The sequence below is a fragment of the Erpetoichthys calabaricus genome, chromosome 3 (assembly GCF_900747795.2).
Source record: "Erpetoichthys calabaricus chromosome 3, fErpCal1.3, whole genome shotgun sequence".
In the NCBI taxonomy this organism is placed as follows: Eukaryota; Metazoa; Chordata; class Cladistia; order Polypteriformes; family Polypteridae; genus Erpetoichthys; species Erpetoichthys calabaricus.
In genome coordinates, this window is record NC_041396.2 from 31,322,474 (window position 1) to 31,336,041 (window position 13,568).

At 43.2% G+C, this 13,568-nt stretch overlaps 1 protein-coding gene across 2 annotated transcripts in view; it reads left to right on the forward strand.

Annotated features, from left to right (window-relative positions):
- The window catches only part of LOC114647875 (copine-5), a 318,809-nt gene that overhangs the window by 287,243 nt on the left and 17,998 nt on the right, over positions 1–13,568 (forward strand). For both annotated transcript variants that reach the window (XM_028796547.2, XM_028796548.2), the window contains one exon: positions 5,431–5,504. In XM_028796547.2, the coding sequence (XP_028652380.1) occupies positions 5,431–5,504 (74 nt within the window). The remainder of the gene's footprint in view (positions 1–5,430; positions 5,505–13,568) is intronic.

Sequence of the window (13,568 nt, forward strand, 5' to 3'; positions counted from 1 at the left end):
TGCAACCCCCTGCTAATAAGCTATTTTTGCTGTTTCTTTTGTTTATTCCTTTGTGTTAATTATTGTTTTTCTCCATATCTTTAGTTTTTTATTTTTATCTTTGACTATTTTATTAGATGCACTTATGATGTTAATATTTATTGTTATTTCAGCAATGCATTATTCACTGTTGTCAGCGAGAAGCTGTTTGTTCTGCAGCACCCTGGAGTGTGTATGAGTGTGCCTGGGCCAAGTTTCATGATGTGTCAGAGGACAGAGACCACCTCTGAAGTGTGGGGAGGCAAGATTGGGGGGGCGAGGGGGGGGAATTAGAGAAACACATCCAATACGGTTCTGTGCAAATGTGCTGATGTGCTGGCTGGGCTCCAATAGGCCAGTGGTTCAAGTCCTATCTGACTGATAGGCAAGAGTTTGTTAGTCTTGGCAAGAGCAGATCCAGCTCAGCGCCAGTCACACAAGGAGTCCCTCAGGGCTCTGTCCTCGGTCCTCTGCTTTTCTGTATTTATATGCTTCCCCTTGGCCATATTATCCGTAGTTATGGATTGGGTTATCATTTTTATGCAGATGATACCCAGCTCTACTTTAATGTTAAAAGTGGAACTTCATCAGAGCTTTCTCAGCTCACAACCTGCCTTAGTGAAATTAAAACCTGGATGGAGCAGAACTCTTTAAAATTAAATTGCAATAAAACTGAACTCCTGCAAATTGGGACTAAAATGCAACTTAATAAAATGAGCTCCTTCCCAGTCCATCTTGGCGGTGATCTCATCAGACCTGCCTCTACTGTAAAAAATCTTGGTGTCATTTTTGATTCCTCCCTCACTTATTCCGCCCACATAAATCACATTAAGAAACTTTCTTACTTTCACCTCCGTAACATATCCCGCGTTCGCTCCTTCCTCTCCTTCTCTAATGCTGAGAAACTTGTCCATGCTTTTATCACATCCCGCATCGATTATTGTAATTCCCTACTGGCAGGTGCCCCTTCTAATCTTATATCACAGCTCCAGCTTATTCAAAACTCAGCTGCAAGAGTCTTTACTCGAACCAGCAGCAGCGAGCACATCACACCCATCCTGCTCCGTCTTCACTGGCTCCCTGTGTCCTACAGAATCGAATATAAAATCCTACTAATAACCTACAAAGCCTTAAATAACCTCGCACCAAACTACATCAGTGACCTTCTCCATCACTATGTGCCTGCCCACCCACTAAGGTCCTCTGATTCTGGTAATCTTGTTGTGCCCCTCACTAATCTACACTCCATGGGTGACAGGGCCTTCAGCTGTATAGCGCCCAAACTCTGGAATGACCTACTAAAATTAATCAGGTCAGCTGACTCCATGAATTCTTTTAAAAAACAACTCAAAACTCATCTGTTCAGGAAGGCTTTTAGCTCTACTTGACTTTATTACCTTTCTCTCAGTTTACTTCTCTGTCAAGATGCTCATGTAACCTGTGTGTGTGTGTGCGAGACCATCAATTATGTTGTCTGTTTTTTTTTCAGAATTTACTGTCTTAATCTTCTTTATTTATTTATCTGGTTTGTACAATGCTATATACTGTATATTCTGCTGTTCTTTATTATATTCTGTAAGTGCCTTGAGCATGGGAAAGGCGCTATATAAATAAAATGTATTATTATTAGAAGGCGGTCCTCCAGCAGTATGACATGGTGGCCCCGCCCCCTGAAACTCTGCCTTGTGGGTACAGGGCACACAATTAAATACACTGTACTAGAACATGACATATACATACAAATTATTTTTAAAACATAATATACAAAAGGATGAAAAACATTATTCCATGATGTAACATACACAATAATAATAATTAAAGAAAAACAAACAGATCCCAGAAAATGATAGTATGCTTAGCCCAGGGCTTTAACATGACATAAAACAGTATTGACTATGATTTAATGCATTTTAACTTTAGTGTTTGAAATAGTGTTCTGATCTTAGTTTGGACTGAAGTGTGCTTTATTTATTGCTATGTGATCTCTAAACTGAGTAAAACTTTAATTTTAAAAAATAAAATTAAAAATAGAAATAACCCAAGAGTATAATAAATGTCAGAAATGCGGTGAATTCAGACAGCATTCTGACCCCTTCACTTTCTGCACACTTTATTGTGTTGTAGATGTAATTTTAAATTGATAAATTTGCCATATTTGCCCATCAATCTACTCTCAATAAACCGTAATAACAAAGTTAAATACTGTATGCTTTTAGAATAGTGTGCAAATGTATTAAGAATCAAAAGCTGAAATCTATTATTCATAGAATTATTCAGACCCTTAATTCAGTACTTTGTTGAAGCTCTTTTGGCAGCAATTACAGCTCCAAGTCTTCTTGATAAGTCCCTTCAAGCTTTACACACTGCCGTACATGGCTGGGGGTCAGACCTGGCTGGGACGCCTGGAAGGGCTGGGTTGTGGCATATTTGTCGTCCAGGCCACAAGGGGGCAACCGCCCTGGAGTAGAAGAGGCCCACGGAAGGAGAGCAGGGAGGCTCACGACCGTTGGGGCCTCTGGTCACCGCCAGGGGGCGCCCCGAGCCTCATGGAGCCCGGGACTTATTTACTTCCGCCACACACATGGAGGACGATCCTTCCAGGGTCACCCGGAGTGCTTCCGGGTGCTCTCCTGACGCTTCCGCCACACCAGGACGTGACATCAGGTAGAGCAGCTGGAGCTCATCTGGGTAAGGATAAGAGGGGCCGCCTCCTTCCAATCAAGGAGCTGGAGTCGGGAGCAGGAGCAGGACGAAGCTCCTGGAGAGAGAGTGTAGGTGGCTCAGGGACAAGGAGAGAGAAGGTCCAGGAGAAGGGAGACTGGGGCTAGAAGCACGTTGAGTTGTGCGGGACTGAGTAGTGTTGTTGTGTGGAAGACAATAAAGAGTATAATTTGGATAAAGATGTGGTCTCCGACTGGTGGTGTCCGGGCAAATATCACAACACTTAGTTTTGGCAGTTTATCTCATTCTTCATGGTGGATCCTTTCAAGCTGCGTTAGACTGGATAAGGAGCATCTGTAAACTGCTATCTTCTGGTCTCTCCACACGTTTTTACGGGTTTAAGTCTAGGCTTTGTCAGGGCCACTCAAAGACAGTGAGAGACGTGTTCTAAAGTCACTCAGGCATTGTCATGGCTGCATTCTTTAGGTCATTGTCATACTGAAAGGTGAACGATGAGGTGACGACAAATGTACTCAGGTGTTCTTTGAGGACCTCTCTTTATTTGACTGAATTTATCGATCGCTCAATTCTGACCAGCCTTCCTGTCCCTGGCACTGAAAACCAACCCATAGCATGATGTTGCTACTAACAAATGTCAGTCAGTCATTAACCAATCCTAACATAGGGTCACGGGGGTCTGCTGAAGCCAATCCCAGCCAACACAGGGCGCAAGGCAGGAACAAATCCCCAGGCAGGGTGCCAGCCCACCGCAGGGCACACACACACATACACACCAAGCACACACTAGGGACAATTTAGGATCACCAATGCACCTAACCTGCATGTCTTTGGACTGTGGGAGGAAACCGGAGCACCCGGAGGAAACCCATGCAGACACGAGGAGAACATGCAAACTCCACACTGGGAGGATCCGGGAAGTGAACCCAGGTCTCCTTACTGCCAGGCACTGTATATACTCGTGTATAAGTCGGGTCTCGAAACCCGCAAAATCGATCATAAAATCAGACCCCGACTTATACGCCCATTCAAAAATACAACACTTTTTATTTTTTATTTTTTTTTGCATCTTCTTGCTTCCTCCAATCTCACGCCGGTTTCTCAGACACATCGAATTTTGTTACAGCAGTGCAGTTACCAATTTCTTTCGTAACTTCAATAACTTTTAATTTAAAACCAGTTTGATATTTTCTTCTGATCAAATGTTCCATTGTAGATAAGGGATGCTCTTATGATAAAGGTGTATGAGGGTGTGAGATACAAAAAACACTAAACAGTGCAAAGGTCACTTCGTAATAGTTCAGGTATTACCGTGTGGTCACGTAGACACAATACATAGAAAAAAAAGGCCATGTGCTCCGTGGTTACTCTCTCAGGTGGGCATATCACAATCTCTTGGACCAATGGCTTTCAACTTATACGACCAACATTATAAAATACTGGAATTTATACGGTAAGATCAAGCCCTGACTTATCCGCGGGAGAACTTAAACCCAAGTATATACAGTATGTGATGAGCAATGACTGGCCCATGCCAAACATAAAGCTTGGAGTTCTGCCCAAAGAGTTATATTTTTATCTTATTAGACCAGAGCCCCAGAGTCATTCAAACGCCATTTGACAAACTCAAAGTGGGCCGTCATATCACCTGTACGCTACCATAAACACCTGACTGATGGAGTGCTGCTCAGATGGTGATCCCTCCAACAGGTTATACCATCTCAGAAGAGGACCTCTGAAGCTCACCATTGGGTGTTTGGTCACCTCCCTGACCATGGCCCTTTTTGCCCAGTTAGTCGGATAGTCCACATTAAGAAGAGTCCAAACTTCTTTGAGGCCACTGGGCTCCTAGGAACATTGCAAAGCTTTATAAGTTGTTTTATTCCCTTCCCTGATCTATGCCTCACCACAATTTGATCACAGAGGTCTACAGAGAGTTCATTGGACTTCATAGCCTGGATTTTATTTTGACACGCAGCATGAATTGTGGGACCTCATACACACAGCCGTGTGCCTTTCTAAATGGTTTCCAATCAATTCAATTTGCCACCGGTGGACCCCAATCAAGTTCTACAACCATCTCAAGGGAAATTAAAGCAAACAGGATTGAGAGATTTCAGTTTGTAAACCTTTCTGATAATATGTGTTCACTTTGTCATTATGGGTTATTGGGAGTAAACTAATGGGCAAAAATGGCAAATTTATCCAATTATCTACAACACTATAAAGCAAGCAGCAAATGAAGGAGTCTGAATACTTTCTGAATCCACTACATCTAGTAACATAGTTGAGACATTTACTTAAGCAAGATTCTTGGTGTCATAATGATGAGAAGAAAACACAAAAATGAATGACTTATGCAGATACTGTGGGAAGAACAAATGTTGTTTGAAAAATTGTCATTGCTCGATGAAATGAAGGGGACTTACAAAAGGACAAGTGGCTAATTATCTAGACTGCATGACACATACAGGCTACAAATCCCAGATACTATAAGACCCGTGAAGACAGAGTCTGCCCAGAACTAAGCTTGTGGGCACACACTTGGCAGTGCCAAAGAACAAGTTCTGCAGGTGGCACTCTTTCAAGTCCCACTGCCAATGGGCCGACTCTGTTTTTGCTCAGTGGAAATACAGCTGATGAAGTGCAGGTGCCAAAGGGGATCTAACCACATGGATTGAAATATCAAGCAGAGCTCAGCAGCTTTACTTGTGTGTTTCCTTTGTTTTTCAGCAATGGTGGAGCTGGATGGAGACGACATAAGAATCTCATCTCGGGGAAAGCTGGCAGAGCGCGACATTGTTCAGGTAAGACCTGCCAGCTTAAGATTGTGAGACTTCAGGGGCTTGTTTGAATCTCGACCATTCTGGCCAGTTGGAATCTGTTCAGTTGTGTCCATACTTGGATGTTACAAGTTGCTCCATGCTCGGTGCTGAAGAGATGTGGAGAAGTAAAAGGACCAGTGGGGTGTCAGTGGCATATGTGGGAGGGAGGGACAAAAGTGCTGAACTAGATAGAAGAATGCCACTTGAATGCATGGCACTGTGTAATAGGAACAGTGGCTGTGCTACGTGTGGTGAGAATGGTTGAGGGGAGCTTTCCAGGATTGGTAGCCAGGAAATGGAAAGACAAATGTGGGTTGCAAGCAGGGCCAATGTATTCTCCCTCCTTACCAGACGGCAGCACGCTTCAGGTTGGCCACCAATAAAGTTGTGGCCTGAACAGGCAGGCCTTTTGGGCAGAGGCCACTCTCAGGAGGCAGCCTTGTTATTTCTTTTACAGTCTACTTGACATGAAAGTGCTTTTGAGATACTGTATGTACCCGAGACACTGAAGTTATTGTCATGGTGGGCTGTAAAAGGACATTCCACTCCTCACTCAGGTGAGCTTGTAGTCAGGAGAGGAGCAGGTACAAGGGCTCAGCAGTCGGAGAAGAAAAGGAGGCCTGAGAAAAGGGAATATGGTTGGAGTACCGAGAGAGAAATAAGAGAATTTTGTTATTTGGGGCAGGTGATGGATAGGATGGACTCGATGGACTGTATAGTCAGGCCTATAAGAGGTGTGAACATCAATACTCATCTTCTAATGGTAACCATCCTGAGTGGTCCAGTGTGGATCCTTTGTATTGTATCCTGGTAACCTAGGATGATATTCTTGGTGAAGGATTTACTCCAGTTGGTCACAACTACTAAACTTTATGGTTTCAAGTGTAGGGGCATACCAACATTTTGTAGAGTGAAGAAACATCTGAAGAATTTATAGTGTTGAGGAGAAGTCAGGTGCAAGGTACAAGGGTTGAGCTGTACAGTTGAGAGATGGGTGGGTCGGGCGGTCAAGGTGTAATGTTTTTGGATACATGATGATTTTGTGCTGTAAAGTGTAGACCGGTGTAATATGACATTACAGAGCATCTGAAAGCTGTGTAGTATTGAGCAGGGGGTCTGGTGCAGTGTGCTGTTTTGTAGGGGTTAGGCCAGGTGTAATGTGTTGTTATAGGATTCATGACATTATGTAGTAGAGGGTGCCACCAATTGTAGTTGGATAGTTCAGAGCATCTGAGAGTGTCGGGTAAAAATAAGAGATGTCGCAACACAGCGAGTTGGGCTACCATCATCAGGAAACCAGACCACCCTGACCCAGTGGCAAAAGCTCAGCCTAAAAAGCAGATCAGGCCAGATATGAACTGGAGACATTCAGATAGTAAATTAAAGACATTTGTTGGTAAAGGTGTGGTTAATACTTCAGAACAATTGCAGATTACATAAGAGACTGAAGGTGACAATGACAATGGCACAATTCCGGTCACTTTTCTACTCAGAGTGGAACAAAAGTGAAGTAACAATGGGGAAGATCCAAGCAATTTGTTGCAGTCTTACTGTATTGTGTTATACAATTGAATGAAATTCATTACATAGACAGAGCATCTAGAGAGGGGAGTCTGAATCTGTGTCATTGCTGCTAAACTGTTGTAAGAATGTCATTTTTTTCTATTACTTATATTTTACGTTTTTATTTTATTTTTGTGGTTTAATAAACACTCTAAGTGCTTTTTAATATTCATTTGGTCTAGAGTCTTATGTCTTTCCGGTCTCATAGGTTCAGGTGGGGTGTTGAGGAAGGTGTCACCTTAGGGGTTTCATTGAAAAGCTAAGCAGGGTTAGGGGTGTTAAGTATGAGGTTTGGGAGATGATGGCCTGCAACAGATGAACAAACTTGTTAAAGTCTCCACACTAGGTGCTAGGACCAGAGATCTGGAACTGCGGTGTGAACCATAAAAGGCCCTAAGGTCACCCTTGCCTCCACATCATTCACCCCTTAGCCTGGGAGAGTCGGATAATTGAAGTATCCCTAGTTACAAACTTGACAAAAGCCACAAAAGGTTTGGGGCAGCCACCTGTATATTGTTTCCTGACTGTAAATTGAAATGAATAATTGTACAGAAGTGTACAGGTTGGAGTCCAGAACAGAACCGATTTGCTGGCACAAAGATGGCAGTTTTAAGGGAGAGCAGAGGAAGTGATGCCATCAGTAGGACCGGAACCGGAAGTAGTGTCATTGGGGCCGGGACCAGAAGTGATGTCATCGGGGCCAGGCAGAATTTCCCATAACTGGTCTGCAGAGAAGTGAGAGAAAGAGTTAGTGCACTCTGCCATCCCCTGGTCTGGCATGGAATTACTCTCATTCAGGCCCTTTAGTTGAAGTATAGAAGTATGTACATAGAAGTATGTAAGTATATAACAATTGTACAGGATATGTACGAGGGAAGTGTGACTGTGGTGAGATGACGGAGGCATTCAAGGTGGAGGTGGATTACATCATGGATTGGCTCTGAGCCCTTTCTTATTTGCAATGGTGATGGACAGGTTGACAGACGAGATTAGACAGGAGTCCCCGTGGACTATGATGTTTGCTGATGACATTGTGATCTGTAGCGAGAGTAGGGAGCAGGTTGAGGAGACCCCGGAGAGGTGGAGATATGCTCTAGAGAAGAGAGGAATGAAGGTCAGAAGGAACAAGACAGAATACATGTGTGTGAATGAGAGGGAGGTCAATGGAATGGTGAGGATGCAAGGAGTAGAGTTGGCGATGGTAGATGAGTTTAAATACTTGGGATCAACAGTACAGAGTAATGGGGATTGTGGAAGAGAGGTGAAAAAGAGAGTGCAGGCAGGGTGGAATGGGTGGAGAAGAGTGTCAGGAGTGATTTGTGACAGATGGGTATCAGCAAGAGTGAAAGGGAAGGTCTACAGGACGGTAGTGAGACCAGCTATGTTATATGAGTTGGAGACGGTGGCACTAACCAGAAAGCAGGAGACAGAGCTGGAGATGGCAGAGTTAAAGATGCTAAGATTTGCACTGGGTGTGATGAGGATGGACAGGATTAGAAATGAGAACATTAGAGGGTCAGCTCAAGTTGGACAGTTGGGAGACAAAGTCAGAGAGGTGAGATTGCGCTGGTTTGGACATGTGCAGAGGAGAGATGCTGGGTATATTGGGAGAAGGATGCTAAGGATAGAGCTGCCAGGCAAGAGAAAAAGATGAAGGTCTAAGATAAGGTTTATGGATGTGGTGAGAGAGGACATGCAGGTGATGGGTGTAACAGAACAAGATGCAGAGGACAGGAAGATATGGAAGAAGATGATCCGCTGTGGCAACCCCTAACGGGAGCAGCCGAAAGAAGAAGAAGAAGAAGAGGCCCTTTAGCTGCCTCCTATGCATACGTATATGACACCCTCCGGGCCCAGATCTAGACACCACTCCCATAAACCCTGTTTAATCAGCTGAATAGAAAATAAAGAAAGCACGAAAATCCAAATGATGGTGTCCGCCGTGGGTCAAAATGCTTTAGTTAAAGTTACTTCTGAGCAGGAGCTTTTCTCTCTTAAATGCGGGTCTACTTACTTCCTGTTGTTGGCTGGCTTATTTTGAGGGTTTCTGGTACTGGAGAGTAAGTGTGTTAAGATGTCATCAAGCTGGTTACCTTCAGTACTGCAGATGAAAAGGTACAATGCATTAGCAACGGCGCCCTCTATGACTCAGAGTGGGATTGCTTACCTTGTATTCTGGATTACTTGTAGTCGGTTTTGTGTGTTGTATTTATCTCATCTTTTGTCACCCATTACACGCCCAACCTACCTGGAATGGGGTCTCTCTCAGAATAGGCCTTCCCAAGATTTCTTCCATTTTGTTTCCTACAAGATTTTTTTTTGTCTTCTATAGAGAGTCACGGCTGGGGGGCCATCAAAAAGCATGGACTGTTATAGCCCATTGAGACATTCCTTGTGTGATTTTGAGCTATACAAGAAATAAATTGTAGTTTTGATTGTCTTGTCTGAACCCTGAAGGTGCCTTTTAGGCATGTATCAATCACAGTAGTTTTTGGAATACATAGGTATACCATGAATTTGTCAGTCACTTGAGAGCTGTGTGCCAGCCAGCCCGAGGAACCATGAAAGGGATGCGAAATTGTAGGTCACATAACAGTTGTGTAGTGCTGGGGGCAACCAGAGCAAGTATAATATTATTGCTTACCTGACAGCTGTGTCATGGGAATGAGACATTGGTAAGTCACCTAACAGTCATGTGATGTTGGGGAGGGCAGCCATGTGTACTGTAGGGTGACATTATAGGTAATCTAACAGCTGTGTAGTGTCTGAGGAAGCCAGATGTAGTGGGATGTTGCAGGTCCTCTGACTGTCCTATCATTTAGGCACCAGCAAGGTAACCTGTGAGAGGGCAGGTACCACTGTTATGACATTGAAGCTGACCTGATGTTATGAGTTCTTCTCTTCTTTAATCTTGTTTTTGTATTTTAATGAGTATTTGGTACAAAGTATGCACATTTTCTGTTCTTTTTCTGAAGTTTGTTGTTTGCTTTAAAAAAACTAATTGCGTTATCATGCAATGCAATTTTTTTTTTGGACATAGGTGCACCATTTCAGTGATGGAATGTTTTTGTTTCTATAACAATATATCCCATAAGGCCATATAATGTTGGGACTAGGCAGGATTAAGAGTCAGCTAACAGTTGTGTTGTGTTTGAGGACATCAGGTGTGGTGTGATGTAGTAGGTAACCAGATAGCAGGGCCGTATTATATTACCCTCATCATATCACCTCGTGCAAAGTAGTGTGCTGGGGCCCCTTTTTTGATAGCAAAACAGAAATATACATGGGCATTTGAAACATTGTGGTCCCCTATGCTCCTGGGCCTCCCGGCCAGTGCCCACTGTGCCCATACATTAAGTTGCGAACTGCCACTTCCAATATGTCATTATGGGTCACCAGTGAAGACGTACTATTGTGAAATTGTGAGACACTCTCCTGCTGTGTAGTGTAAGGTACACTCAGCTTGTTATGACAGCCTGTCTAGAGTGTACTGTTCATTTGTTGTAAGGTTTTGTGATTTTTCAAATACCATTTTCCTTTTGATGTTGTTTATTATATTTGCGGTCTTGATTTGCTTTTTTACAATTTATGTAAAACTAGGGGGCCTGGCCCTCTGTTTGCTTCGCTCGCCAACCCCCTTGCTTTATGTATCTTATTTCCTATTTTTGGGCTTGTTCAAATTGTAACAGCTATAATATGGCAGAATCAGTTATAGATTTTGGTTTTTTTTTTCTTTAGTATTTAACTGGATTTTTTTTGTTTTTCTGCCCTCCTGGCCATTTGATCTTATTACCAGACTCATCTTTAGAGACTTACAGTATGCTATTGTATATACAGTAATCCCTCCTCCATCGCGGGGGTTGCGTTCCAGAGCCACCCGCGAAATAAGAAAATCCGCGAAGTAGAAACCATATGTTTATATGGTTATTTTTATATATTTTAAGCCCTTACAAACTCTCCCACACTATTATAAACATTTCATGCACAATTATACAGCATAAACCCTTTGTATTCGCTTAGATATTAGGTAAGATTCGTTGAAATTAAAAACCTAAATATTATTTTAAAGATATCGAGCGTCTCCGATATCACATATGTTACAGCCATTACGACAGACAGGCCACCAGCAATAAATACGTACAATGCAAGAAAAATTGTATACAGTAAAATGTGTGTACAGTGACACTAAACTATGTACATGTAAGAAGTACTGTACGTAGATAGTTAATTATGGTTACTCACCAACAATGACACGACGACTTGTCCGATAACGATGAGTTTAATTTTACTGCACTACAAAGGATAGCGTTACAGCTCTTCTAAAGGAGCCTCTTCAGGCGACTGTGTAGCACCGCTGTTGTTCTTCTTCCAGCACTCTTCAATCCAAATCCCTAAAGCAGATTCCATCCAGACTACTGCCTTATCACGTCCACTTGCAACTCGTTTTGAGCCCTGCGGCCGTAGATCTTATATGCTTTTCCTCCTTTTTAAATAAAAAGAATCGTGGACTCATTGATGCTGTAATGGTGTCCTGCAGCGGTGTAGCTGTTCCCTTCCTTCAACATATCCAAAACTTTTACCTTTTCTGCAATCATTTGCATCTTCTGTTGGCGCTTGGACACGGCTCCTGCAGCAGTAGCAGTAACGTGCGTTAATGATGAATGAGTGAGATTAGACTTCCTGGTTAATGCAGCACTCTGTCGCTGAGCCAATCAGCAGCACACAGGAACTTAACCGAAGGCTCTGATTGGGTAGCTTCTCAGCCATTCGCCAATAGCGTCCCTTGTTTGAATTCAAAGGCGTCCCTTGTTTGAATTCAAATGGGCAAATCAACTGAGGAAGCACATGTACTGTAGACCGCAGACATCCGCGAAGCAGTGAAAAATCCGCGATATATATTCACATATGCTTACATTTAAAATCCGCGATGGAGTGAAGCCGCGAAAGACGAAGCGCGATATAGCGAGGGATCACTGTAAAGACATTACTATTCTATCCATCCATCCATTTTGCAACCCGCTGAATCCATACACAGGGTCACGGGGGTCTGCTGGAGCCAATCCCAGCCAGCACAGGGCACAAGGCAGGAAACAATCCTGGGCAGGGTGCCAACCCACCGCAGGACCATTACTATTCTACTAATTATATATTTATGTTTTATAAGATCATATGGATTTTTTTTTCTTACTTATTCATTATTATTCTTACCTGATCTTACTTGATATTTTCTTTTCTTGTAATATTCTCTAACTTCTTGCAACACACTTTAAGGTACATTCTTTGTATGAGAATGTGCTATAGCAAATAAATGTTGCTGTTGTTGTTGTTGCCATCTGACTGTTGTATTAATGTATAGAGGACATCCAGGTATAATGTGACCTTGTTGGTCATCTGATTTTTGTGTGGTGCTGGGGCTCCCAGGTGTTGAGATATTGTAGAGATGTAGTATGCAATACAAAGGCCGAAAGACATACTGCAGGTCTACCAACTTTTGTGTAGTGTAGTAGCACCATGGTGTGCTATGTTGGTGAATCTAAGGCCACAGATGATGGATCACAGTCAAACCCAGCTCCAGGGTGACATTTAGATTGGCTAAGACCTAACCCCCCAAATATCATGTCAAGCTTTTCCCACCTAGGCTTTCTAGTGTACAATTACTTATTAGATTTTTGGTACGTTATCATACCATGCCTCACCTAGTATCTCAGATGCCCCATTACCATTTTGATCTGGAGCCCAGGCTGGTTACAGTACTGCGAGGTACCCATGAATGCTGTGTAGTGCAATGGCATACCTGAGGGTAGAAGAACTCAAATGATATACTGTGTGCCTCCCCATCCTCAACACTCCAATCTAAGATACCTCCAAAATCAAAGTATGACCAGCCACAGCAGAGTGCAGGAACGGTGGGCTCTCAAAAACCCTCCCGCTTTCACACCTTGGACACCGTGTGAAACACTTGCAGGCTTTTGTTGATGTTATCACATCAAATAACACAGCACCAGAAATGCAGTCCGCTCTGTTTTATTACACCCTGTCAGCTCCCATCTGAAATGTCAGAACGCCTTCCTGTCCCCCCGGCCTCCTAACAAGAGCCGGAAAACTAGAATGGCTGTCAATCTCTGTTGCAAAAAATAACTGCATGGGGTGAAATTAAAAAGAAAAAAAGACAGCGGCTTAGAAGCTTCAAGCTGCTGCCTGCGACACACAAGTGACAAGAGTGATAGAGGCGTGAGAAATAGCCGAGCCGAGCATCAAGCTGCTTTAACACTCGCAGCTCCTGCTTAGGGGCACATCATCATGCAAAGGAGTCCAGGATCTTGTATAGGTGGAGTATATATGGAGGTGACACACTGTCACTGTGCCCAGAGAAGTAATTAGGAGTGCAGACAGACAAGGAGGCAGCAACGGACACTCACAGAGATATATGCAGACCACCACTTAATGCAGAAAAACACAGCAAGGTGAGAAAAGGAAAGGAAT